At 44.3% G+C, this 25,631-nt stretch overlaps 2 protein-coding genes across 3 annotated transcripts in view; one reads left to right on the top strand and one right to left on the bottom strand.

Annotated features, from left to right (window-relative positions):
• Window positions 1–25,631, top strand: part of LOC100706902 (low-density lipoprotein receptor-related protein 1) — a 98,385-nt gene that overhangs the window by 56,091 nt on the left and 16,663 nt on the right. For both annotated transcript variants that reach the window (XM_005469469.4, XM_019358948.2), the window contains exons 14-52: window positions 984–1,173; window positions 1,269–1,394; window positions 1,982–2,122; window positions 2,551–2,676; window positions 2,761–2,877; window positions 2,985–3,065; window positions 3,966–4,133; window positions 5,621–5,803; window positions 5,920–6,117; window positions 6,245–6,490; window positions 7,399–7,596; window positions 8,584–8,788; window positions 8,938–9,102; window positions 9,189–9,433; window positions 9,984–10,115; window positions 10,936–11,163; window positions 11,665–11,839; window positions 13,353–13,447; window positions 13,552–13,701; window positions 13,816–13,956; window positions 14,195–14,320; window positions 14,439–14,570; window positions 14,690–14,824; window positions 15,088–15,217; window positions 15,327–15,453; window positions 15,542–15,693; window positions 15,842–15,966; window positions 17,028–17,402; window positions 21,118–21,307; window positions 21,406–21,610; window positions 21,761–21,953; window positions 22,518–22,643; window positions 23,238–23,366; window positions 23,462–23,581; window positions 23,673–23,786; window positions 23,885–24,034; window positions 24,297–24,419; window positions 24,512–24,628; window positions 25,493–25,621. In XM_005469469.4, coding sequence (XP_005469526.1) covers window positions 984–1,173; window positions 1,269–1,394; window positions 1,982–2,122; window positions 2,551–2,676; window positions 2,761–2,877; window positions 2,985–3,065; window positions 3,966–4,133; window positions 5,621–5,803; window positions 5,920–6,117; window positions 6,245–6,490; window positions 7,399–7,596; window positions 8,584–8,788; window positions 8,938–9,102; window positions 9,189–9,433; window positions 9,984–10,115; window positions 10,936–11,163; window positions 11,665–11,839; window positions 13,353–13,447; window positions 13,552–13,701; window positions 13,816–13,956; window positions 14,195–14,320; window positions 14,439–14,570; window positions 14,690–14,824; window positions 15,088–15,217; window positions 15,327–15,453; window positions 15,542–15,693; window positions 15,842–15,966; window positions 17,028–17,402; window positions 21,118–21,307; window positions 21,406–21,610; window positions 21,761–21,953; window positions 22,518–22,643; window positions 23,238–23,366; window positions 23,462–23,581; window positions 23,673–23,786; window positions 23,885–24,034; window positions 24,297–24,419; window positions 24,512–24,628; window positions 25,493–25,621 — 6,208 coding nt within the window. The remainder of the gene's footprint in view (window positions 1–983; window positions 1,174–1,268; window positions 1,395–1,981; window positions 2,123–2,550; window positions 2,677–2,760; window positions 2,878–2,984; window positions 3,066–3,965; window positions 4,134–5,620; window positions 5,804–5,919; window positions 6,118–6,244; window positions 6,491–7,398; window positions 7,597–8,583; window positions 8,789–8,937; window positions 9,103–9,188; window positions 9,434–9,983; window positions 10,116–10,935; window positions 11,164–11,664; window positions 11,840–13,352; window positions 13,448–13,551; window positions 13,702–13,815; window positions 13,957–14,194; window positions 14,321–14,438; window positions 14,571–14,689; window positions 14,825–15,087; window positions 15,218–15,326; window positions 15,454–15,541; window positions 15,694–15,841; window positions 15,967–17,027; window positions 17,403–21,117; window positions 21,308–21,405; window positions 21,611–21,760; window positions 21,954–22,517; window positions 22,644–23,237; window positions 23,367–23,461; window positions 23,582–23,672; window positions 23,787–23,884; window positions 24,035–24,296; window positions 24,420–24,511; window positions 24,629–25,492; window positions 25,622–25,631) is intronic.
• LOC102075530 (delta-type opioid receptor-like) lies at window positions 17,582–21,093 on the bottom strand. The gene has a single exon (XM_005469468.4). The coding sequence runs from the start codon at window positions 19,085–19,087 to the stop codon at window positions 18,053–18,055; it is 1,035 nt and encodes a 344-aa protein (XP_005469525.1). The 5' UTR covers window positions 19,088–21,093; the 3' UTR covers window positions 17,582–18,052.

Genomic DNA, 25,631 nt, shown 5'->3' with positions numbered 1-25,631 from the left:
ACACACACACACACACACAAACACACACACACACATATTAGTGACACAAGTGCCGGTCAGTGTATAATGTGCATTTTTATATTGCTATTGCCTAGAAAATTATATGTTACTTAACCCATGTAACTAATAACTAGTAAAAAACACCAGTCATTGCATCATACTTTATCATCACCATGAAGTAATACGAGCAAGTTTTGAACTTCAGTGCTCAAAAAAATTAAAGGAAAAAAAAATCATGCTGGATATCTATACTGATGGCGTTGGGTGGACCGAAACATAATGTCCCAAGGGTGTTCGACTGATTTAAGGAGAGGTGAATGTGGGGGCCAGTCAATCGTATCAATTCCTTCATCCTCCAGGAACAGCCTACAAACTCTTGTAACATGAGCCCGAGCATTTTCAAGCACCAGAAGGAACCCAGGACCCACTGCACCAGTTTAGGGCCTGACAGTGGCTCCAAGGATTTCATCCTGATGCCTAACGGCAGTCAGGGTGCCACCCTATACCATCACTGAGCCATTATCAAACGGGTCATGTCGTCATCTGTGCAGAAGGTGAACCTGCCATCATCTGTGAAAAGCACAAGGTGGCAGTTGTGGACCTGCCAATTCTGGAATTATATGGCAAATGCTAATCAGGCTCCATACGGCCCACTAGAGACCCTCAGCCCACCCTCATGAAGTCTGTCTCTCATTTTCTGTGATGGTTAGACACGCTAAGATTTAGACCAGTGGCCTGCTGGAGGTCATGTCGTAGTTCTGGCAGTGCTCATCCTATTGACACCGGTTTAGGTGATGGGTTAAAGGCCTTCTACGAGCCTATCCATCTTCTCCTCTACTGTAACTGTTATTAATTTCATTAACACCAAAGCAGCTAAAACTGACCAACAACCCCATCTGTTACCTAACTGACCATATATATGCAGTAGTGGTTCATTATAAAAACATGCTTTACAGTCTTGCCTGTCCTTCTCACATCACCAGACGGTGTATGAAGGTCAGGAGCTGAACCATGCCTTTGGTCTGTGCCACTATAAACACTTTTTGTTCTGGAACGAGTACCGCAGTGGTAGCATTTACAAGTTGGACACCACCACAGGCACCGCCACTCTACTGCGCAACGAGCGACCTCCCATCTTTGAAATTCGAATGTATGATGCTCAGCAGCAGCAAGGTACTGGGAAAAGCGTTATACATAACATCCATCCAAACATGCTAACTTAAAAAGTAACTTAAAAAAGCATCTCATAAGTGCCCATTCATCTACAGGTTCTAATGCATGTCGCGTAAACAATGGAGGCTGCAGCAGTCTCTGTCTGGCCATACCAGGAGGCAGGCAGTGTGCCTGTGCAGAAGACCAAGTACTAAACAAAACTGACAACACCAGCTGCAAAGGTTTGTGCATGAACTCTTTGTACGTGCTTGTGTGTGCGTCTGCAGGGTGTTTCTAGTGGCACCGGTTTTGCTCCATTACCTACAAGGTTAAGCTTCTTGTATGTCAGACAAGATGAGTCAAGCAGTCTGACTGTGTGTTTTCTAAAACTATTAGTCCTAAAATGTTTGAACAAATGCAGACAGACAAGAGCAGGCTATGAAAACATCTACATAATGTAATGCAATCCAGTGCAAACTGTGCAATAAACGCTGCCTTTGTGAAGCGTAGTCTTCAAGGTGTTCTTGTTGTTTTGCAAAAAAATCAGAGATTACAGTCTTTGTACAAGTGGGTCCCCTCTTGTTTTCTTGATTGTTATGCAAGCACCAGTCAGCTGAGCCCCAGCCTGCTATGGGTGGGTTTTGACTGATGGATTTCAGGAATGTTCATGTAATTGTGCTTTTTCACAAAACCACGCATTTTTCTCTTCTGTGGAAAATTTTCAGAATTCGTTGCAAAATCCTGCTGCTTTTATGTCCTTCATGACCTTTGTTTTTTGTTAGTTTTTTTACCCCCACATTGTCTTTAACCTCCTTCTTCTCTTCTACAGCAAACCCCTCTTATGTACCTCCTCCTCAGTGCCAGCCTGGAGAGTTTGCCTGTAAGAACAACCGTTGCATCCAAGAGCGCTGGAAGTGCGACGGAGACAATGACTGTCTGGACAACAGCGATGAGGCTCTTGAACTGTGTTGTGAGTTACTGCCCGTACACGCAAACAAAACAGCTGCCCCTCCTTTTGCTACTGAGTCAGATGGTGTCCTGAATTTAACAGTGTAGTGGGGCCAGAATGAAATGAGAGATTTTGAATTGAGTGGGCGAGAGTTTGTGTGTGTGAATGCCCGTGTATATGCGGGTACACGATTTCTGCGGCTCGGGAAATGCTCTCTGTCCGTCTCTCCGTCTGTCTTTCTGCCTGTGGTCAAAAGTGCAGACAGGTTTCCCTTCCAGACAAAACAAAACCCAGTCCAAACCAGCTGGAATATCTGCCCTCTCTTGTATTCGTTTTCACCTCACATCTCCGAACTCTCTCACCTTTCCGTTCCCCATCTCCACACACGGCTTCTTGTATTCCTGTTTCTCCCTCGCCCTTCAGTGCGCCCTTTTTTTCCCCCTCTCCAGACCAGCACACTTGCTCTGCAGACAGATTTAAGTGCAAGAACAACCGCTGCATCCCTCTGCGCTGGCTGTGTGACGGGGATAATGACTGCGGGAATGACGAGGATGAGTCCAACACCACCTGTTCAGGTAGACAAAGACTCATTTATTTTGGGTCGTTTCTGTTTGGTTTTTTTCTAATTATGACTTGAACTCTGCTATTTTGTCTTTTAGCCCGAACCTGCCCACCCAATCAGTACTCGTGTGCTAGCGGGCGCTGCATCCCCGTCTCCTGGACATGTGACCTGGACGACGACTGTGGCGATCGATCAGATGAGCCTGCTTCCTGCGGTTAGTCAACTTAATTTCCACCCGACAGCTCACTGTACAAATTGTTTTGCCATATGAGCGCCACGTGAGCTAGCGCTTTATATCTAAAAGTCTTCCTCTGTCCACAGCCTACCCCACCTGTTTCCCCCTCACTCAGTTTACCTGCAACAATGGGCGCTGCATCAACATTAACTGGCGCTGTGATAATGGTCAGTTTCTCTTTTTTATTATCTCGTCTGCGTGTCTTTTATGTCGACGTACAGTAGCAACTCATTGTTTGTCTTTGTCCCAGTTATCTGTGCATGTTTGGCCACCAGCCTTATTTTGGCTCTTCTTTTCATCATCTTTTGCGTTTGTATGTGCGTGTGTGTGTGTGCATGTGTGCGTGCATTTGGTTTTGTTGTCCCGTGTTGTGCTGTTAGCCCAATCTGCTGTCTTCCATTGGTTCTGTCTTTCAGAAAAGGATTGTGAGGACGGCTCTGATGAGTTGAATTGTCCAAACCTGACCGGTTAGTGCATAGATCAACATGCACCACAAAAGCCTTGATGCTAGCCTCGCTTTAGGACTGACCAGGCAGGATTAGAAACAGTTAGGGCTGCTTTTCTGCTCATCGAACATGGCCACAAGCTGAGACCAAAACTGCTAGCATTGATTAGTCCATTGTGCACAAATTTGATACTAAGTAAACTATTCATTAAAACAAATACATTAAATAATCAAAGTGTGCTTTTTTTTTTAGGAATTACTGGAAGCCTTAACTAAAAGATAAATGATATTTTCCAGATGACTACATAGTCAACTTGTTTAACAAATACTGAACGTTATGCATTCAAAAGTGCTCAAAATGCTCTGCTTCCAAGCTCAATGTATCAGCGCTGGGTACATTCTCTCATGGTGCATGGCCTGATCTATGCAGTTTCTGTGATTACTTTGACTCTCATCTTTGATGTTCAGTTTAATTTGTGTGAAGTTTTTTACATTTTCTCTGTCGTAATTGTGAAAAGATGATATCTATCTATCCATCTACCTGTCTGTCTATCGTCTTTGAGGCACTGCATGCCTCACAAAGTGAGTAAGTTAGCGTTGCTTCACTGCATTTGTTTTTCAGATAACGACTGCGGGGACAACAGTGACGAGGCAGGTTGTAGTCACTCCTGCTCCAGCGCTCAGTTCAAGTGTAACAGCGGCCGCTGCATCCCAGATTACTGGACCTGTGACGGAGACAATGACTGCGGAGACTACAGTGACGAGACCAATGCAAACTGCACCAATCAGGGTCTGTATCTAACCTCCGTATTGTCTCTTTAAACTTTTCCACTGCTGCAGAATATTGCTTTCTAAGTGAATGCACCTTTAACTAGAAAAAGCAGTGTGTTCAAAAATCCTTTAAAAAAATCAGCGTGTTAAGAGTCAAGTTTTCTGTTTAGAAAAAGCCTTGCTCCACTCGTGCAAACAAGTTTTGCCTTGACTTCAACTTGAAGAGGTTTGTTTCATCTCTGTGTGAACTTCATGTTTCTGTTCACGCAGCACTCCCATTCAAGGATGTTATGTGATGTTATTCAGACACTTGAAGTCGTTTAAATATCAGGCAGGGAAATCTGACACAGTACTTAGCGCAGTTTTATGGTGTATTGCACTTGGAAGGAACAAAAAACAAACATGATTTAAAAAGTAGTTATCGAACGTGACATTTGTATTATACAGAAATAAAATAATACAAGAAAAGGACCTGCAGCTGATGGAACAGACTGCATTCTATTACCAACCACTGTTGTACCCATAAAATGTACGATCATTGATTTTCCCCGACAAATAATTTGCATTTATGTACTATATAATTAGTATTCATATTTAATAATAAAAGCTTTAGTTGAAGAATGGCTAAGAAGGAGCGCTGGCAATAAAAGTTGTGAGGAAAAGGGAAAAAGACATTGTGCACTAAAAGTTACGGGCTACTGGCTTATCATAGAAGCTACTTTCGGCTGGTCCCTTATTGACAAGGCGCCGTCACAGCTGGTAGCTCCACATGTTTGATTTGGCAGAGTTTTTACGCCGCGTGGCCCTTCCAAAGGGATTTGAGTCTCCTCCCGGGACCAAACCGTGGCGATTTCGCTTGTTAGCCACTACGCTACAGAGCCTCTACGAAGGCTACTGGCTGATAGTATAGGTTGGATATTTTGCAGTGTTTCTTAGTTGAAACAAACAAGACTGAATGAGTTTATAGAAGTCAAATTTATGTTAAACATTCAAGCTCATGTTCAAGCTGATGTTTATGAAACACAGGTAGCTGTTAGTGTCACCGATGGTTCTGCATTAATCTCTTTATTTAATCTCTTTCTTTTGTTTAGTAGATTAAATGGGTTTCGTGTCCCTAAGTCACTCTGTCTGTTAGGTACAACCTTTGACACCCAATAATTCAGATATACCTACCTATACTTTCATAAGTAACTTCTCTTAAAAGCAGCGAAATAAATCAAATATATTTTGCTGCTGTAACGAACTGCCTGCTGATGTGTAGAAAACAGTGACCTTCTGAATTCACGCTTAAAGCTTTTCTGTCAAATCTGTCCTTCTGCGTGCTAATTTCTAACGGGCACCTCATTAGTTTCAGTTCTCAGTCTTTTGAAGTCGCAGATTGTTTTTGCTCAAGGCTGTGTGTCCTGATGTGATTAATGCGAGAGACGACGCAAAACGGCGTCACTTTCGAGTGATGTCTTTTTGATGTCTTGTTTTTTGGTTTGTTTGTTTGGTTTTTGTATCCAGCCACTCGCCCGCCTGGAGGTTGTCATACAGACGAGTTTCAGTGTCGGATGGATGGCCTGTGCATCCCCTTGCGCTGGCGCTGTGATGGGGACACTGACTGCATGGACATGAGCGATGAGAAGAACTGTGAGGGTGTCACGCACATGTGTGATCCAGCTGTCAAGTTTGGCTGCAGGGACTCCGGTGAGGAATCCATACTTCTTAAAATGCACCGACTAATTTCATCCTGCTTTTAATAGCATTTTATGCAACGTTCTGACTGAGGTTGCTCGTGAAATAACCCTGCCTTCTGTCTGTAGCACGCTGCATCAGCAAAGCCTGGGTTTGTGATGGCGACAGCGATTGTGAGGACAACTCGGATGAGGACAACTGTGAGGCACTGGTGTGTAAGCTCTCTCACCATGTGTGTGCCAACGACTCCACCATCTGCCTGCCTGCGGAGAAACTTTGCGACGGAGCTGATGACTGCCCAGATGGTTCTGATGAGAAACTCTGCGGTAAGGAACAACACCACCCAGGCTATGTCTCATTGCAGGGAACGCAACGCAGCGAGTGAAGGCCTGCGTTTAAAATGATCGCTAAAATAAAACAACGGTTAAGTACATCTGTTTCTTTTATCTACAGACTTGTGTTCGCTGGACAACGGCGAGTGCAGCCATAACTGCACAGTGGCTCCCGGAGAGGGGGTCATTTGTTCCTGCCCCCTGGGCATGGAGTTGGGGGCTGACAACAAGACTTGTCAGATCCAGAGCTTCTGCGCTAAACACCTGAAGTGCAGTCAACGCTGCGAGCAGAACAAGTTCAGCGTCATATGTTCGTGCTACGACGGCTGGGAACTGGAGCCTGACAAGGAGAACTGCAAGAGCACGGGTAAGGGATCGTGGAAACAAAAGTGGCAGATTTAGGGAAGTGAGCAGATGTGTGTGTGTGTGTCTGTATAGAATTGAGTTACACAGGAGGGGGAGAAAGCTCGAGAAGTGACCCCTACTAGACCTCATCACTGTCAAAGCAGCAGAATCGAAGGGTGGTTTGGTTTCGGGATGAAGGAAGGGAGAGGCAAGCCAAGCAGGAAACTGTGGTTGGAGAGGATGCATATTGCCAGAATATGGTATTCTTTTTGGACAATAGACAGTACACTGGAGACAGGGAAGGGGAACATATTACATTGTTTTCATGAGAGTATATGACATGTAAAAAGATTCATGAAGAAAACCTAGCTAGTTTTCTGACTATCAGTTTTAGTTTATGAAAAAGTGATTATTAAATGTCAAAGAAAAAACTAAAGAGCTGACGAGTTTTTAAAAAAATGTATTAAAGTCATTAAAAATGCAATTTGGGAAAGACAGAAAATACTTAATCACTTTATATCAACTTTGAATTTTGTAATCCACATAAAGAATGTAGTTATCTCCCTGCAGCAACGAGGACACAGATTTATGATGCTGCCTCTCACTGCCAGGTCTTAGAGACTAGCCACCAGCACCCTGTCATTCATCCTGCTGCCCGTATGGCTGCCTGTTAGGTACAGATAACTCCTGTCTTATTTACACTGAGTTTTAATTACCAGGGTTTAGAGCCACTTTCAACATACCCCCTCCTTTGCTGGTCAAGCCACACACTGCAGAGGAACAAGGCTGCAGGGTTTTCCATGCAGCACAGCAGAGCCATTTTGGAGCGTTTTGAGTACCAATCAATGGTGACCGAGCAAAAGTTTTAACCCTTTATGATCTGGTTAGCTGCATATTTTAGGATATTGTTTCTTTTTCCTCTGTCCACAGATCCTTTCAAACCCTTTATCATTTTCTCCAACCGCCACGAGATCCGCCGCATTGATTTGAATAAGGGAGAGTTCAGCGTGTTAGTTCCTGGGCTCAGAAACACCATCGCCCTGGACTTCCATCTTAACCAGAGTGCCCTCTATTGGACTGATGTCGTGGAGGATAAGATCTATCGTGGGAAGCTGTCTGAGAACGGAGGTGAGGCCTTGTACTGTAACAGGTTTTTATGCCTAAAAGACCTAAAAGCACCATCTCTTGGTTTGTTTTGACAATCGGGGGTCCGCTAAGTTTCATGCCACAATGCACAATCTTCATCAGTGGAAATCAATTCTATTTGCAGTTGAAAACATCTGGAAATTGGCGTTCCAATTGCAGTGCATTGATTAGGTTTTCTAGGATTTTATCGAGTTGAAAAGAACACATTGGAATTCAGGGCCCCTTTTCTGTGCTTAAAAGCAGAATAGACTGTAGAGTGTGTACAGCTATGCTGCTGGAGCTGTGGCTTCTGGGTAACAGAACATCAGATACTTCATCACATAAGGTCAGACCGGTCAGTCAAGACCTGCTGCATCAGGCAAGCAAGGCGTCATCATGGCTGCAGCAGCAATAATGAGGAAATTATGTGCACAAGTCTCCACTTATATTGTGCATCTTACTGTATGTTTATTTGCTTGTTGTGTGTCATGTTTACTTACACAGTCCATAGGCTACATGCAGCAGTGTGTGTGTGCTTTCATTGTGGCAGAGAGGATAATGACTCGTGTAATTAGACCCTGATTAGGAGCCCAGCGGAAAATGAAAGGGTTAGAAAGGGGCTGGAAAATGTGTCTCTTTGTTCCTGGAAGACACCAGACATTTGAGACTTTTTCTGCAATTGTAGCACAACCACCCATGCTTAACAATACTACTGTATTTACCATTTGATTAAAGAAAATCGCAGAGTTAACTTCTTATCCAAATAGCTCCATTGCATTTACATAATTTGTCAAACTAAAACTGGATTAGCAGTTAAGATTAGAAATGTAGTCATCAGCAAATCCCAGCCTTCGCAGCCTTTAATGCTACATGTTGAGATACTGTGTGAATTTAAAAAATGTAAGCACCCCAGAGGAGTGTTTATTTTATTGAGTAGTGAGATGAAATATGATGTTTGAACATATGCCCTGATTTTTTCTCTTCTTGTAGCTTTAACCAGCTTTGATGTGGTAATCCAGTATGGGCTGGCAACACCCGAGGGTCTGGCAGTCGACTGGATAGCGGGAAACATTTACTGGGTGGAAAGCAACCTGGATCAGATAGAGGTGGCCAAGTTGGATGGAACCATGAGGACCACGCTACTGGCAGGGGAGGTGGAGCACCCCCGAGCTATTGCTCTTGACCCCCGGGATGGGTAACAACTGTTTATTCCGCCTCCTCCTCATATCAAGGAGAACACGTTAACATCACGTTACAATGGCTCTAATTGTTTGGGCAGTAACTATGGAGCTTTTTCAGTTATAAACCTTGCTGACTGGTTCACTTCGTGTTACGGTTCTTTAGGATTCTCTTCTGGACAGACTGGGATGCCAGTTTGCCAAGGATTGAAGCTGCATCCATGAGTGGAGAAGGCAGGAAGACTATCCATAAGGAAACGGGCAATGGAGGCTGGCCAAATGGACTCACTGTGGATTATTTAGAGCGTCGCATCCTGTGGATTGATGCCAGGTTGTACAGAGGGGAAAAACATGAAAATATTTGCATACATGTTCAGCAATACTCAGAAACATAGCTAAAAATTGTGCTTTATGCAGGTCTGATGCCATCTATTCAGCCAAGTATGATGGTTCTGGACTAATTGAGGTTCTGAGGGGCCACGAGTATCTGTCGCATCCGTTTGCCGTCACCATGTACGGTGGAGAAGTTTACTGGACGGACTGGAGGACCAACACGCTGGCCAAGGCAAACAAGTGGACCGGGAGCAACGTCACAGTGGTGCAGAGAACCAATACGCAACCCTTTGACCTTCAAGTGTACCATCCATCCAGACAACCACAGGGTAGGAAACAGACACACACTCACGTACGCGCCACCATTATAATCAATATATGGAAAGATTACAATCTGAAATTATCTACAAGTTTCTGCCTTCAAAGTTATTAATTGTACATTTTGAGTTACTGACAGTTATAAACTGAATCACCCCACAAGAAAGTTTGTGGAAGTCAAGACCACTACAGTCAGTATTTCCATCTGCAGTCATTTATAGTTGGCCGTATGGCTTGTTCTGAGACCTCTCTGACCTCCATCTGCTTACAATAAAAGCCTAAGGCACGTGACGAGACCAACAACACAGAAGAGAGAAGGCATCGATAAAACTGGCAGAACAGTAATTAGACAGGAACACCATACAAGGGGGGAGCTGATTTTGGGAGGGGGGAGCTGCAAAGTGGCTTGCAGAATCAGCAGGGAAAAGAAGTTGTACACTATACTGAATTTTACTGACCACTAAGAAGTATGATTGCATCAGATTTTAAATGCACGTTAAAACATTTCATTGACCTTTATACTTTCAAAATCAAACCTTTTCTGTGCTCATGTCTCCGTAGCTCCTAATCCGTGTGCAGCTAAAGACGGCAAAGAGCCCTGCTCTCACCTGTGCCTCATCAACTTCAATCAGACGTTCTCCTGTGCTTGTCCTCACCTCATGAAGCTGGGCCCTGACAAACGCACGTGTTACGGTAAGGCTGAGCTCACGTACACAAATGCAACCACTGTGGAAAACAGACTCTTTGATTCTTCCTCAGCCTCCACGCAGTCCTGTCCTTTTCTTGTTTTAGCTTGAATGTTACTGTCTAATCCCCGTCCTTGCAGAATTGTTTATTTATAATGTATTTTATTTTTCTCTTGGAGAAAAAGAGAAAGGATTAAACAGACTTTTTCTTTTTTACTTTGAGGTCTTTTTGCCGTGACAGCTTTGGAGCGTATTGAGGTGTCTATCCGTAAAAAAGTGAAAGCTGGCCTGTTTATTCAGTCTGTGAGTTTAGTATTCAAGGCAGCACTTTCTATTATCTTCAGCGGTAATGGAATGGAGAGCCCCATTCTGTCTGATGCAGGCATCAGACACATCCCCCAGCATCCACCACCGGCTCTGGGATGGCCAATACAGCCCGCCGCTGTCATTACTCTGCCCTCTCCGGCTCTCTTTCCCTCTTTTGCTGTCTATCATTTAAGCCGCACACAGTTAAATGATACTTGACTGTTGAGACCAGTGCAATTGCAATGTATCTTCACTGATTGAATTCGCTCGCTCTGCCCTGGCTGTGCTATTGAGTTAGCCAGCCAGACACAATCATTAGTCAAAAGATGCAATTGGATCAACTGTTTGTTCAAGTGGCAGGAATAATGCGTGGATGTACTGATCCATGCTGTAACCATCTATCCGCAGCTCTGACTCATGCATTAGTGTGTACTCATGCATTTGACTTGAAGCTACATTTAACTCCCGATTACTCACACTGAATACTAAGGGTCCACGTCAACATCTTGTGTCTCCCGCAGAGTCTCGCCAGTTCTTGCTGTACGCTCGGCAGATCGAGATCAGAGGAGTAGACATCGACAACCCGTATTACAACTATATCATCTCCTTCACTGTGCCGGATATCGACAACGTGACTGTGGTGGACTATGATGCTTTGGAGCAGCGTATCTACTGGTCAGATGTCCGTACTCAGACCATCAAGAGGGCGTTCATCAATGGCACTGGAGTTGAAACTGTGGTTTCTGCTGGTATGATGGAGGCAACACAACACATAATTAAAAGGCTCATTATTTAGTACCTTACTTTTAATTTTATCAGACTGCACCTAGATTCGTGTCCAGTAGTTAAAAATTAATGCTGTCATGTACAAGGGCTCTACACAACAAAAATCGTTAGCTAGAGTTTGGGGAGTGGTGATCTTTTGCCTGAAATAACTCCTTTTGCGTCATCCAAGTGAGTGGGCATGTTTTGGTGGATGATCTATGTCAGCTAACTCTGTCTTTTAGAAAAACAAGATAGCTGGAAACAATAAAAATAGATTTTAATAGATACAGGTGATAAAATGTGTCATCATTTGTCCTGTTAGCCAACAAAATCAGTTTCCGTAATTTAGAAAACATCTATTTGAAATCACTAGGAAATTTGGGATGCCTTCCAGTATAGTGTAGTAGTATCAAAAAAGTGTTTTCCTCTTAAAAAAAAAAAGGCTGATTAATAAGACTTTGTTCGTGTTCTTCATCTTTCATCAGATTTGCCCAATACTCATGGTCTGGCCGTCGACTGGGTGTCCAGGAACCTGTTCTGGACCAGTTATGATGCCAACAAGAAGCAGATTAATGTTGCCAGACTGGACGGCTCCTTCAAAAATGCTGTCATCCAGGGCTTAGACAAACCCCACTGTCTAGTGCTCCATCCAGTACTGGGGTTGGTCTCGCACACAAATGCGCACACGCACTCATACTATAAAGCTGTCATGTGTCGCCACACTGAAGCTTTCAGAAATTGCTCACAGACACCCTCCTGGCTTCACCTATAACTTGCAACAGATACAAGCAGAAGTCCGCACAAAGACACACACAAACAATCATACAAAGTCTGTCTGGCAGGTTCGCCTCTGTGTGCGCTCACAGTAATTCGGTTCCTGACCTCAGAGTGTTTTGTCACTCAGGAAGTGGTTCCAATCCTTCTCCCCTCATGCCGCCTCTCTCTGTCTTTTTTTTCTATTTCTGTTTCAAAAGTTTCTGTGCTCGGATAGAGTATAAATAATTTACAGCAAGTGTCTCTGTTGCTTTGTGTCACTTTTTCTGTTTCTCATCACTTTCTTCTCTGTGTTTATCTTCCATCCTGTCCGTTCCTGTCTTGCCTTGCAAAAGTCTATTTTTTTTTTTTGCCAGCTCCAAACATGAACCTGGCCTCAGTCTTTTCTCAGTCCATCAGAGAATAAACAGTCCATCTGTATTCATATACTCAGTTTTGATCCGCCAGAATACGTGTGCTTTTGTGTGTTTGAGGTCAATGAAGAAAAGATATTTTCTTAAGACAAGCCTCTGCCTCTGTGTGCATTATTTCCACTGTACTCCTTCCTCTCTGTGAAAGGCTTTAGCCTCCTTAAGAGGAGGAATGTTTCCGATCCGAGCATTGTTGGCGTGAGGGAAAATGAGAAGCAGATGTGAGATCTGTGAGCTCTCCCCTTTTTCTGGCACACAAACACGCTGACCCCACCAAAGGTGGGTGGGGTCAAAGAAAGTTGAGGCGGGGCAAAGAGTTGGGACGGATATGTGTGTGCATGTGTACACAAACATGACAATATAGGGGTTTATATGCTTCAGAGGCTTTATTTAAGGATAGTTAAGAAACAAAGGAAGGGCGTGGTGGCTCTGGCTGGATTTAACAGAAAGTGGATGAACATAGAAAATGTGCAGTCCAAACAAAGTGGCACACACACGTATATACATGTTACCCTCTATACTCTGCATATGTGCGTTTCCTCATGACAATTTGAGAAGCAGTCATTTATGTGAGTGCATCTGGTGTGGGAGATTAAAGCTGTCAGCGGCTGATCGGGACGTTAATTAACTGCTGAACTAAACGCACTGAAATATAGTTTCTTATTTGTCAGGTTTTTGCCAGCTTTATTTCTGCCTCACTCATCGTCATTACAGTCTGTTGATGCGATTTTGGCTTTGAAATGAAAACAGCAGATTGCGTTTTAGAAAAGTCCAAATAAGCTCACGTGCAGTTCGGTGTCGCTCACAGACCAGATGCTCTCATTTCTTATCGATAATATTACTGTTGTTCATGCTTTGTGTAACTATAGGCTTTGTGGTTTTTGGTGGCGTTCTACCACCGTTGGTTCAACAAGTTTAATAGTGATGTAGTAAAATTTCTCTCTCTCTTTTCCTGTTGTGTATCATATCTTTGTGCGCGCCTCCATCAGAAAGCTGTACTGGACAGATGGGGACAACATCAGCATGGCCAACACAGATGGCACCAACCGCAGCGTCCTCTTCACCAACCAGAAAGGCCCTGTTGGTGAGTTAGCGCCTCTTTTCTGTGACTGTATAAGCGACAGCACCCCCTAGTGACAGGGCAGATGATTACAACTCAGAGCTCTTTTTTTCTTTTCTTTTTTTTAGGCCTCTCCATTGACTTTAAAGCTGAGCGGCTTTATTGGATCAGCTCGGGAAACAGCACCATCAACCGCTGTAAACTGGACGGCTCTGGACTTGAGGTGCTTGAAGGTGCCAAGGGCAAGCTGACCAAGGCTACTGCTCTGGCCATCATGGGTAGATATCCAGAGTATATTAAAACTGCAATATTTATCTTATCTGGTTCTTGTAGTGTGAGGTCAGGTTTTAATGGAGAACGCTGATCGTCCTCATGTGCGCTGTGTCCTGTAGGAGACAAGTTGTGGTGGGCGGACCAAGGAACTGACCAGATAGGAACCTGTGACAAGAAGGACGGTGGAAACTGGAAAGTCCTGAGGAACAGCACTTCTCCCATGATGCACATGAAAATTTATGATGAAACTGTGCAGAAAGGTGCAGAGTTTGGTGCTGCAAGCCAATTTTCCTTTTCTTTTTTTTTTTCAGTCTTTTTTGCTTTGTGAAATTGCTCTGCCAAAAAAATAGGAAGAAGATATGTCCTTGTTTCATTTAAGGTCTGCTGTGCAGACTGCGTGTAGCCCAGAGCTTATGTCTGTATCTAAAGCACATCTGTTTATGCCTCTGTTACTAGTCTTTGATTTGTTATATTTGCTCTTTGCTTTTGTGTTTCCAGGCACCAATCTTTGCAGTAATAACAACGGAGACTGTTCGCAGCTGTGTCTCCCCACCTCCCCGACCACCAGATCCTGCATGTGCACTGCAGGATACAGCCTGCGCAGAGGGCAGCAGTCTTGTGAGGGTACGATGCTCCCATATCCATGTCATATGCCTGATTTTTAGACAATGCTGGATATATGAAGCGATGAATATGAAGTGATGTCACGCTCAAAAATGAATATTTTATTTGTTTGCTGTAGGTGTCGGCTCTTTCTTGCTGTACTCGGTGCACGAGGGCATACGGGGTATTCCCTTGGACCCATCAGATAAGTCTGATGCCCTTGTACCAGTGTCGGGCACCTCCCTAGCAGTGGGCATAGATTTTCATGCTGGTAAGAAATTCTCTAGTCCTGCATATTTCGTGTAGCTGAATTCACTGCTCCATAAAATATTTGTTAAAGCTACTAGTTTCCTTTTTTAGTCCAACTCTATGCTTTACTCGTTCCCACAGACAATGACACTATCTACTGGGTAGACATGGGCCTGAGCACCATCAGCCGGGCCAAGAGAGACCAAACCTGGAGAGAGGACGTGGTCACTAATGGCATCGGCAGGGTAGAGGGCATCGCTGTGGACTGGATTGCTGGTGAGAGAAACTGCGTCCCTGCCCATGCGTACCACATTTAGATCATGACAGTTATACATATTGATAAAGAGTGTTTCGCTTTTCCTCTCTGCACATTTATCATGCTTGCACATACTGCCTGTCACTGTTAAAAGCAACAGTGTGGACCTGTTGTACTAAGTGAGAAAACAGAAAGTAGATGCAAAAACACAGAGAAAAAAGTGTTATTTCTAGGTAAATGTGGTTTAAAAAGCAGGACATTGTTTCTCCTTCGTCCTCCACAGGAAACATCTATTGGACAGATCAAGGCTTCGATGTGATTGAGGTGGCCAGGCTGAATGGTTCCTTCCGCTATGTGGTGATCTCGCAGGGCTTGGACAAACCTCGTGCCATCACTGTCCATCCTGAGAAAGGGTGAGAACGAAGGACACTGTGCCAGGTTCCTACTTTAGCTTCTGTGATTTATCTCAGTATTGATTACTGCGGTATTTGGTTTGCTGTCTTTGTGTGCGTGTGCGAGCAGCTACCTGTTCTGGACAGAGTGGGGCCAGTATCCCCGCATCGAACGCTCTCGCCTGGATGGATCTGAGCGAGCCATCCTCGTCAACGTCAGTATCAGCTGGCCCAATGGCATCTCCATCGACTATGAGGTACACCGCAACAGATCATTTTTTACACTTATATCACTGACTTGCAGCACAGAGAGTGGGCCTAACATTACTTAATGTGCGAATGTAGGATGGTATGCTGTACTGGTGCGATGCCAGGACTGATAAGATTGAGCGCATCAACCTGGAGACTGGACAAAACAGGGAAGTGGTGTTGGGCAACAACAACATGGACATGTTCTCTGTCTCTGTGTTTGAGAGCTACATCTATTGGAGTGACAGGTCAGATACACCATTCCTACTCAGTCTTATCCTTCTTTTTGCGAATGGTATTCACCCACAGTCCTAATGTTTATTTATAAATATATATATTTATATCAGCAAACTTGAGCTTGTGTTTAATGCTGATAATCTGTCTGGTGTCAACCAGGACGCATGCTAATGGCTCCATAAAGAGAGGCAGCAAGGACAATGCAACAGACTCTGTGTCACTGAGGACTGGCATTGGGGTCCAGCTCAAAGACATCAAGGTTTTCAACAGGGCCAGGCAGAAAGGTAAGCAAAGTGTGCTTTAAAGGTGACCTGTTACGCTCATTTCCAGCTCCCTATTTTTTATTCTGGCACTTCCTGGAATAGCTTTGCATGAATTGCATTTCAAAACACTCCTTATTTACTCTTTAAAGGTTTTTATGGAGCACCTCAGTTTATCATATCTTTGAAACTTGTTATTTTTGCTCCTATATCCTTAAGCTTCTTCTTTCTAAAACCCAGATTTTCTTATGACCGGCTGTCCTTGCAAACAGGACGCAGGGCTTGGATATTCATGCTGAGCTGACATCATCTCAGCCCTGAAGTGGAAAAACAAAGTTATAGATGTAGCGCTATGTGAACCCTGAGCTTATCACTTGACAACACTTATGTATCATTATTATTTAATATACAGCAGTGGAGAGTAAATTTTCCCTATTAAGTTTTAATTTCCTACATTAAAAATGTCCAATAATTAATACATCGACATTAAATCTGAACAGAAAAGTGAACAAAATCGTGTTTTTGCTTCTTAAAGTTTCAAAACTTCTAGATTAATGTGCAAAAGTGGTTTTTGCAACAATGCAAATCCATAAATCCATAAGGTTTACACTAAAACGTTGATCAGTCACAGTAAACACAGTGTTGTCACTACAGAAAAATCCCCAGTATCACTAAAGGGGCAAATTTCACTGACTGATTGGCCAGGCATCCCTGGGCATGTATGAGTGCGCTGAGCACGGGTTTCCCGTGATAGCTGAGAAGCTTGTTGGAACAAAGACCTGGGGTAAAATAGCGCACTGCTTACTTGGAGTTTACACATCAGAAACTGTTTGATAAACGACATTTTTTTTGTGACATATTTTTGAGAGCTATCTGCAAACAGCAAAGCTAAGATAACAAACACAGGAAATGCTGGAAAGTCTGTTCTTGATGACATCATTGCTTGGCTGTTTTTGTGTGCTGCATCGTCTGCCTTCACATGCCGCTACATATATTCTCTAAAATTAGTAAAAGTATAATAAGAGTCAGGTGGAAATATATTATAATTCAAATGTATATTTAATTGCATTTTGTTCTCTTTACAGGAACAAATGTGTGCAAGGAAAACAATGGTGGATGTCAGCAGCTTTGCCTTTACCGTGGCAAAGGACAGCGTACCTGTGCCTGCGCCCACGGCATGCTGGCTGAAGACGGCCGCAGCTGCCGCGACTACGATGGCTACCTTCTCTACTCGGAGCGCACCATACTGAAGAGCGTTCACCTGTCCGACGAAAACAACCTGAATGCCCCCATAAAACCATTCGAGGACCCCGAGCACATGAAGAACGTCATCGCACTCACTTTTGATTACAGAGGAGGAGGCGGCAAAGGAGCTAACCGTATCTTCTTCAGTGATATTCATTTTGGCAACATCCAGCAGATCAGTGATGACGGGTCTGACCGCAAGACTGTAGTAGAGAGTGAGTTTTCCCGATTGTTAAGTTAGTTTTCTTAATGCTTTGTGCTCTGTCCAAGTAACTAACATGACATGGTGATCTGGCCTAAACCTCCTACCCCACCCAAGGTTTATGGCTCCTGTCATTTGTCCAGTCATAAGACTCCCTGATAAGGAATCTTCCTGGAGAAGAAATCTGCTGGCTTTTCCCCAAAATACTCATATTTATTCTGTAGATGTAGCCAAAGTAGAAACAAAGGAAAAGCATTTTTTTGAGAACAGAGTGAGAAGCAATACAATCAGGCTGAGAGACAGACTTTCATTCACCTTATCTCAGCACAACAGAACACGGGTGCACCGTTAATGTTTTACTTTAATCTCTTTTACAAGGAATGCGTGATATTCCCGCTGTGCATGTAAAGCAACAAATCCCAGAGCAAAGTTCCTGCTCAATTCAAGAGCAACTGCTGTTCAAAGCAATGATGCTGACTGTTGCTGTGAGAGCTCTTGAGTTGACTTTGTTCATGAAGGCAACGCTGACGTCCAGTTTATCTTTAGTCTTTGATCAAGTTTTTTAGCTTGTATTTTTTTGTTGATCCCAGTTGCCAGCAGTTCCTCGCTGTGCACGAATGAAATAATAGCGTTATTTCAAGTTAGTTACTCGTAGCAATACTGTCAGGCAGCAGCCATAGCCACATCCCCGCTGTCTCTTTGTCCTTCCCTCTTGAACAGCCTCAGTAGGTCCTGCCTGAACTTTTCAGACATCAGCACATAGAGAATAGGGTTCATCACTGTAGAGGAGGTTGCCATAAAGCGTGCAAACACAGCAAAGGGGCCATAACGTGGTGAGGCTCCAGTGGCTCCTGTGCCTTTATCCGCCAGTAAGGCCAGCGTCATGCCATAGGACGGCAGCCAGCACAGGGTGAAAGCCAGCACCAGCATAGCCGACGTTTGGGTCACTTTGCTTTGGTAACGCTCCACCTGGGGGGCTCTTCCAGCGTGCCGACTCCTCCATAGGAACATGTAGATGCTGCCATATGCCACTGCTATGGTAACTAGCGGTAGAAAGAAGGCCACAAAGAAATGAGACAGTCCATAGATCAACTGGTCACGGTGGGTCTGGAAAGCAAAGCATGCAAGCCCGTCAAGGGCTTTTTGTGGGGTTCCTACAGAGCGAAAGACTAGCTGTGGAACAGCAAGGCAGCAGGCTGGGACCCAGACCAGTATGGCAGCTACAGAGACTCGGCGAGCAGAGAGAAGGGAATATGCTCTGGCAGGCTTCACCACAGTCAGATAGCGACACACAGCCAGTGTGGCCAGAGTAAAGATGCTGGTTGAGGAGCAGGCTGATCCCAGGAAGCCCACCAGACGACACATGAAGTCACCAAACGGCCAGTGCTGCATGGCTATAGCAGCCGTGTGGAAGGGAAGCATGGAGAGCAAAAGCAGGTCTGAAACGCTCAGGGCCAGAAGCAGGATGTCTGTCCCCATACCCATCACAGAGTTTTGGGGAGACTGTCCAATACGTCCCACCCCTCTCCTCCATCGCTTACATAAGATTACTATCACTATGGTGTGTCCGCTAACTCCCAGCGCCAGAATTAGTGAATCTAGTATTGGGACTAGAACGTGTTCCACATTGTCCACTCCAGGGTCACTGCTACTGTTGCCCAGCAGATCCTCTGAGCTTGTAGAATTCAACAGCAACATTGTGTCTTCACAGTTTGTTCAATCCGGTCATAAAACTTCTGATCATAAATGTAGGAATGATTAAGGACATTACAGTAGCAGCGTTCTCAGAAATGACAACACACAGATTTACAGTTCAAAGTTTAACATGAATCACCTCAGACTGAATCATGTTAAATACATAAACACATATGACATCCATTCATGTGACTGTGCTGGCTGTATAAAAACTGACTAAGTGTATAGTTAAAGCTGCTTCCTCTCGATCTGTTCCACCTCTTATTGGCTTGGTATTGTAGAGGGGAACAAAGTCAGATCAGGCCCCTCCACTGAAGTCAAGACACACCTGATTTCTGAGCTGCTGGGTTAGTCATTCTTCTGGTTGAACTCCTGTTAAGGGGAAGCGGGTGTTGAGAGGTGAATGCTGTAGATTGTGTGAGTTCAGAGCAGGCAGCTACTCCACATGGCATTCGCCTTCCACAATCAGTATTCCTCATATATCCAGGAAAGGGACTTCCAGAGAAAAATGCAACAGTGGAAAGGAGAGGTAGATAGTTTGACAGGAAGACAGGATGAAACCAAGTAAGCGGTAGGTGAACTCTGGACTGATTATGATAGAGCAGGACATGGATTGGCTGTCCAACTCTCTGTGGGAGGGCCTAATGAGGCCCAACATATCAACATAATTTTTTTTTCCCATGCTCTATTTAGTTTCTTCCCATTTTGTGGAAAGGCCTCTGCATTGTCTTGACGTGCATTTGCAGCACAGCCTGCACAAAAACCCGTGCTGATACAAAAAATAAACAAAGAGCGACACAGTGAGACAGTGTTTGCCTTCAGAATCGGGGTAATTATTGACTCCCGGCCTGATGGCAAACACTACACTACTATCATACCTACTGTAGATAAACGGCCATAAAATCACTGTCAGTGTAACCACGTGAGCTCAAGACCTGTATATTCAGCTTACCTGTTTTGGCACAAGCGGCGCGTGAAAATGTACAGAATCTTTGGTAGCCCTAGATCAACAGTAATGTGATTTGAGCAGACAGTGGTGGCAGTTTGTGATTTAAAATTCATTAACACCGCTAAAGAAAGAGGAAATGGGGGTGAATGGATTTCACGCCGCTCTCTATCGATTGTTAGGGTGTTGATTTATGAGTGCGAGAAGCGGGGGAGAGTTGCCGTGCGTGTTGCAATGCTCCGCTTGATTTTCAGTCGCTTTGCTTCTCTCAGAGTCTCGTAGCGTGCGCTGGACACGCGATGATTCACGTCTGTGGTGTCGCACTGGAGATATTGAGGTGTAGTGTGAACTGTCCCACCTGGTGGTAAACCTCAGTGTTGCTTTGGCCCAACATCTGATGGGATGAGATCATGTCCAGTCCTAAGAAAAGGCTGCTTTAATCATTAGAACTGCACTGTTCCATTGCAGCAGCTGCAGTAACAAGTAGGTGACTATTAGTTATTATTTGGAGCGGTCTCTGACTCCATGAAGCACAAGTTACAGTATTTGTTTGTGTGTGCGTTGTGTGTTTTCTCAATACCAGTGCAGCTGTTCTCCATCTGATGTTGCAGAACTTTGTGTTCCTCCATCTTGGCTGACTCTTGTCTGTCCTCTGGCCTCCTTTCAGCCATGAAGCTCCCAACTTCTTATTCATTTCAAGGCTGGGAAAGCAGACAAAAATGACCTCTTGCTTCTCATCTGTTGATGAGGCAGTCCAGTGGAAAGTAATATGCTAGCTGGTAACTGTTATTGTGACCTTTATCCTCCACTATTTGCTGGATAAAAGCCTTGAATCACACAGTGTTCTTAGTCATTAATACTAAGCTGTCATGCCCAGAGCCCTGACTCCGGGTTGCCACACAGCAGTCTGCCAGCTCTGAGCTGCTGCCAAACGGTCTACACTTGGCCTTTTAACATAACCCCGTAGTTGACGTGCTTCTTTTTCTTCTCCCTTTTTCCTCTTCTGTCTACTCCGTCCCCCACCTCTGGTCGTTGCCTTCCCTTACTGTCTGTATGCTCTTCTCTCGATTCCTTCATGCTTTTTCAGATGTGGGCTCGGTGGAGGGGTTGGCATACCATAGAGCCTGGGATATGTTGTACTGGACGAGCTACACTACCTCGACTATTACCCGCCACACTGTGGACCAGAGCCGCTGGGGTGCCGTTGACCGGCATACGGTAGTCACCATGTCAGGAGACGACCACCCGAGGGCCTTCGTTCTCGACGAGTGTCAGAGGTAAGATTCAGTTGTTCATATCGCCGATTTGCAGGCCATTCTGCTCACGCCAGTTCATTACACCTGTTTGTATCACTGATTATTATGTTTTCCCACAGCCTGATGTTTTGGACCAACTGGAACGAGCAGTCTCCCAGTATCATGCGCGCCACGCTGACTGGCTCCAACGTCCTTGTGATCATTGGCACGGACATCCGAACCCCCAACGGCCTGGCCATAGACCACCGCGCTGAAAAGCTTTATTTTTCCGACGCCACACTGGACAAGATTGAACGCTGCGAGTATGATGGCAGTAGGCGCTATGTGAGTGACAAAAACACTAAAGATATTTCTAATGCTGCATGGCTGTGCAATGTGACTGTTTAAATAGCAACCGTCAGCTTTTTACTCTTTCACTGGTTTGTTAGAAAAAGACCGGGGTTCTCAAGACTGTGGTTTTGCTTCCCCCTGCAGGTCGTGCTGAAGAATGAACCGGTCCATCCATTTGGCCTGGCGGTGTACGGAGACTACATCTTTTGGACCGACTGGGTGAGGAGGGCTGTGCTCCGGGCTGAGAAATACACCGGGGCAGATATGAAGGTCCTGCGTGCTGATATTCCTCAACAGCCGATGGGTATTGTCGCGGTGGCCAATGACACTAACAGCTGTAAGTCTTTACACCAAATGAGGAAATTCAATGTAAAATTTTGGGGATTTTTCATCACAGTCCTCTGTCGTAAGGCTACGACTGCTGGACTGTTTCATGTAAATGTGTGAAGCAAATCGATCTTACATAAAGCCTGTGAACATTGGTTGAGCCTGAGCCGGTAAAACACTCAACATCTTTTTCACATTTATGATAAGTGGATGAATCCTGAATTTCTCTCCTATTTTTTTTCCCTCTCTGCATTTATCATTGTTCGTATCTTTTTATTTCAATCAAGTCAAGCATTTTTCCACTCTACCGTATCTTCTCCCTCGAGTTCCCTTATTCAGTAAACAGTTTTGCACCAATACCCGCAGCACCGATGCAAGCTGAGAGCCCGCTGTAACAGCCGCAAATCCTATTTAGATAGAGCCACATTGTGCATTCAGCTGAGGCAGAGCCATTGCCGGGTTCACCCAGGTGTTTCTGTCTGCTCGTGATGTGTGTTCGCCTGTGTGTCAGGAGATTGGATGCGAGATCAGAAATTCTCAGGTTTGTGTGCTAACTGTCCTCCTGTTTGCACAGGTGAATTCTCCATGTGTCGTGTTAACAACGGGGGATGTCAGGACCTGTGTTTGCTGACCTCTGAGGGAAGGGTCAACTGCAGCTGTCGGGGCGACAGGAAGCTATTAGAAGACAACACTTGCATAGGTAATTCAAGAATGGGACTCTTACAGGACACGCTTATATGGAGGAAATGTTTATACACATGAAATAAAGCGATTTCAAAATTCCGACACTTTTTTTTTTTTTATAGCTCCATAAGTAAACAGAAACACTAAATCAGATCAGTGTGCCTTTAAAACACAACAACCTTGAGATAAATTTGTACACTTATTTTCGAGGTAGGTTGTTCCAGTCTTCTTGGAGGACTCATCACACTTCTTCCGTGGATTTAGGTTGATAACTTGATAACTGAAGAGAAGGGGGCTGGTCGGGGACTGTCTTTGGTAGAACTTGTTATTGTTTTTGCTGAAGATAGATGTTAAAAACTCTTGGCTGAGTGTTTGAGGCCGCACACTGCCGAATGAGCTGAGACTGAGCAGCATTACTGTAGATGTGTCCCAGATGGTACTGTTGCGTGGTATTTTATTTTATTCTGCTGGTGATGATGAGCAGACACTCTTCTGCGGGCAGAACTTGATGTGATAAAGTAACAAGCAAAGACAGATATAGGCTCTGTGCCTGCTCTGATTGTCTTGGGTTAGGCAACTCTTCCTAAGTCCCTATTTCTCTCTTTTTCAGCCCTCAACACTACATGTAACAGCATTGATGAGTTCGAGTGTGGAAATGGAGACTGCGTTAACTACACCCTGACTTGTGATGGCATGGCTCACTGCAAGGACAAGTCTGATGAGAAGCAGTCATACTGCGGTGAGTGGAACCTTTTTTTTGCGTGTCCAAACACTATCAGCCGTGTTTTTTCTTGTTGGATTTTGTAGTTAGAATCCATCCTGTCTGGTTTTCAGCCAACCGCGTCTGCAAGAAGGGCTACAGACGCTGTGTGAATGCCCGCTGTGTGGGTCACAGCTCCTGGTGCAACGGGCAGGATGACTGTGGAGACAACTCAGATGAGCTCTTCTGTAACAGTGAGTGTGTTTTTTCCAATTAATCGAACGTTTTTGCATTCGCATTTCTTAAAATATTGCTCTCACTAACCGCCGCCTCTCCTGTCGCCAGCCACGCTGTGCTCGGCCGATCAGTTCCAGTGCAAAGACGGAAGCTGCATCTCCAACTCCAGCAAGTGCAACCAGAAAGTGGACTGCGAGGACGCTAGTGATGAGATGAACTGCAGTAAGTTAAGATGATCAGATTTGTTTTTAAAAATTAAATGTTGACATTTTTGCTTCTCTGAGGCGGTGGTAAAATGTTTTGCTTCTCTCTTTGTTAAGCCGCCACAGACTGTTCCAGTTATTTCCATCTGGGAGTGAAGGGAGTGACATTTCAGAAGTGCGAGTTCACCACACTCTGCTATGCACCTTCTTGGCAGTGTGACGGAGCCAACGACTGTGGAGACTTCTCAGATGAAAGAAATTGCCCTGGTATTTTAATTACATCTGACAGCTAAATCTACTTGGATTGAGGTTTTTTTTGTTTTTTGTTAGAGTAGAAAGAACTATTTGGATTATGCCACAGGGAACAGGGAAAAACAATGAATGTTTTCATCCATTAAATTGTGGTTTGGGAGGTAATTCTCCTTGAAAAACACAGCAAAGTAAATGTAATTTGTTTTTCTCTCTTCATGCTGGATTAACTCTTTGATGTTTCCTTTTCAAACTCACCTCTTTTCTGCTGCTCTGCCAGGGAGCGGGAAAACAAAGTGTCCGACGCCCTTCTTCGCTTGCCCCAGCGGACGTTGCATCCCTATGAGCTGGACCTGTGATAAGGAGAACGACTGTGAGAACGGTGCAGACGAGGCTCATTGCGGTAAGTTCGTATACGCTGTACAGGACAACAGACCGTTGCTTTGTTTCGATCTCTTTGCTTTGCACTTTACGCGTTCTCACTTTCTCCTTTAGACAAGTTCTGCTCAGCCGCCCAGTTTGAGTGTGGGAACCACCGCTGCATTCCTAACCGCTGGGTTTGTGATGGAGCGGATGACTGCGGGGACAGCAGTGACGAGGACAGCAAGTGCAGTAAGTGCTGAAGACATATTTAGACGTGGACAAACACTGAACTCCTAAAGTTGAGTGAATATTGCAACAGTTTTTAACCTGCAGCACTGATTAAAAGTATGAGTCACCCCTCATTTCTGTATACTTTTATAGTCAGTAAGATTTTCTTGCAATTTTTAGTGGTCTTGATCAGTAGATCTCCAGGTGTTCAGTTATTTTCAGTCGAGTTCTTGTACCTGAACATTTTCTGAGAATTTCTTTTTGTTTGTTAAGCCACGTGACTGACTCATGCGTCAAAGTTAAGCATAAAAAGGCACCTAACTCAAGGTATGGATCAGTCTACACTGACAAACAACTTAGCAAAGAACCAATAAGTTGTATCCAAGGAAACTGGAGAAGCAGAGTACAAATGCAGAAGAGGCATTGAGTATCTACAGCAGATGAACAATATCTGAAATCCATGTCCTTAAGAAATAAGAAGAAATCCAGACATAGGAGCTGAGATAGAAAAACACACAATGGAACACTATCAGTCATGGATTTGCGTCCCCAAAGCCCGGACCTCAAAATGATTTAAACAGTGTGGGACAGTCTTTATAGAGAAAGCAACAAAAAGCAGCCATCATCCAAAGAAGAGCTTTGAATGTCCTTCGAGAAGCCTGGAGAACTGAATTGTACCACATGTTTGCATGTGCTTTGCTACCTACCTCACATTTTCATAGCAAAATATAAGGAAATGATGGGTGGTCTTCTGCACACTAAACATAATTTTAGTTTAAGAAGTGCAAAACATTAGGCTGTGTACAAAAAAATGTGATTATTTTTTTTTTTTAATATTAAAAAACATTAATAGGCATTCCAGTCAATCACCTCTTTCTATTACAGAGACTAAAACCTGCAGTCCAGAGACATTCCAATGCCCCGAATCACACAGGTGTATTCCTAAACGCTGGATGTGTGACGGAGATAAAGACTGTCCTGATGGAGCTGATGAGAGCGTGAAAGCTGGCTGCTGTGAGTTCAA

Source organism: Oreochromis niloticus, linkage group LG5 (assembly GCF_001858045.2).
Source record: "Oreochromis niloticus isolate F11D_XX linkage group LG5, O_niloticus_UMD_NMBU, whole genome shotgun sequence".
Taxonomy (NCBI): domain Eukaryota; kingdom Metazoa; phylum Chordata; class Actinopteri; order Cichliformes; family Cichlidae; genus Oreochromis; species Oreochromis niloticus.
Note: the sequence above shows the minus strand (reverse complement) of the source record. Positions and strands in the feature narration are given on the sequence as shown.

Bases quoted from the DNA above. Each gene is read 5' to 3' on its own strand.
- LOC102075530 (XM_005469468.4), bottom strand. From the start codon at position 19,087: ATGTTGCTGTTGAATTCTACAAGCTCAGAGGATCTGCTGGGCAACAGT.